Below are 1,584 nucleotides of genomic sequence, written 5' to 3'. Positions count from 1 at the left end.
CAAAGTATCTTCTTGATGACCTTCTCTTTCTCTCTTTCTGGTTTGAATCATGGTGATGTTTTTTTTTTACTGATAGTTAATAATATCTTTATTAGGTTATATTTATATTTATATCAATCAATCTTTATTCTTTAATAAAATCATATTCATTGGTATTATTACGATTATTATCGTTATACTAATTATTACTTTATCGTCATCTCCAATATTCTCAATCATCAACTTCGAAAAAAGTCAGATGGGACTAACGCTGTGTCCGACAAAGTGGAAGTATGACAGGTTGGATGTACAACAGTGCGGATTTACGAGGGAGTGGACCAAGTTATGTGTTTTATGACATGATCATCAATGCGATGAGAAAAGCTAGAATGTGGCTGAATAGAACCTGGTACTGGGATTAAGTTTATAGAGAAGAAAGTTTTTGACCGCGTCATTCTGGGCAAAGAGGCTTGAGGAGTTGATGATCTTGGTGTTACGTTGCTAACTATATGAGAGGTACGAAGCCTCATATATATATAAAAGTGACAAAAATGGAATATAAAAAGGAGCAGAAAAACAAGATGTTTTAATTTTCTTTATTCTTTCTTTTTAAAAAACATGCAACTCAAACAAATCATCATCTCATTAGCTTTATGCTTTATTGCTTTCCAAGCTGTTGAAGCTAAGACACGGTACTTTATGTGGTGTGGTGAAACCAAATCGCTGCACGCAACTGCTCCTAGTTACAAATGTGGAACAAGCACCAATTGGTATTACTTTGGTAGTGATATGCCTGCTGTTGGTGGCAAATGGGCTTACTATAACCCTAATAGTCAATACATCCAACCTTTTATTAAATGTTGTAAAGCTGCTGGAAAGAACGCTTATGTTTCCCATGTTGATTGGTACAACTACACTGGTATTTCTTCCTTGGCTGGTACCATTGCAGGTATTCTAGGTCTAGCCATTACTATTGCAGCCTAAGTCCTGAAAGTTCTTTATAGACGATAGAAGTTATATCAAATATATCAAATAAAATCGTCTTTTTTTTTTTTTAATGTATTCTTAAATCATCATCTTCATCATAATTGCACCTTTGTTTCCATTCACCCCCTTCATAATCATCATCATCATCATCATCATCATCATCATCATCATCATCATCATCATCATCATCATCATCATCATCATCATCATCATCATCATCATCGTCATCATCATCATCATTATTCTTTCATCCATCGTCACATGTCATCCATTCAACTGATATATTCAGACTACCATTTTAATTTAACACCTTTTACCTGGTAATAGTCAAACAAATTGAAATCCCGTGAAATTAATAACAGCATATGAGTGTGTTGTGTGACAAATTGACCCAAACGATTTTTCTGTCTTTTTATGGAAAACAATATGGACCGAAATTTGGGATACAAAAAAAAAAAAAAAAAAAAAAAAAAGATAATCTTTTTTGTCGGGTCACAAGAAAATGTTTTTCGTGATGTTATAAAATAATATATCGTACTTTCCCAAAATGAATGTCGCATTACCACTTTTCAGATATTGCTCCAGAGATGTCGGTAGAGTACATTAAAAATACATAAC

The 1,584-nt window shown here is 33.2% G+C and overlaps 1 protein-coding gene across 1 annotated transcript; it reads left to right on the top strand.

Moving 5' to 3' along the window:
• The first annotated feature begins 592 nt into the window (after positions 1-592).
• Positions 593-1,041, top strand: BX664DRAFT_335101 (uncharacterized protein). Its single transcript, XM_051545836.1, has one exon. It carries the CDS (start codon positions 598-600, stop codon positions 961-963), a length of 366 nt encoding a protein of 121 aa, XP_051398838.1. The 5' UTR covers positions 593-597; the 3' UTR covers positions 964-1,041.
• Positions 1,042-1,584: the final 543 nt, after the last annotated feature.

Source organism: Halteromyces radiatus, assembly GCF_025201355.1.
Source record: "Halteromyces radiatus strain CBS 162.75 chromosome Unknown BX664scaffold_5, whole genome shotgun sequence".
Lineage (NCBI taxonomy): Eukaryota > Fungi > Mucoromycota > Mucoromycetes > Mucorales > Cunninghamellaceae > Halteromyces > Halteromyces radiatus.
Note: the sequence above shows the minus strand (reverse complement) of the source record. Positions and strands in the feature narration are given on the sequence as shown.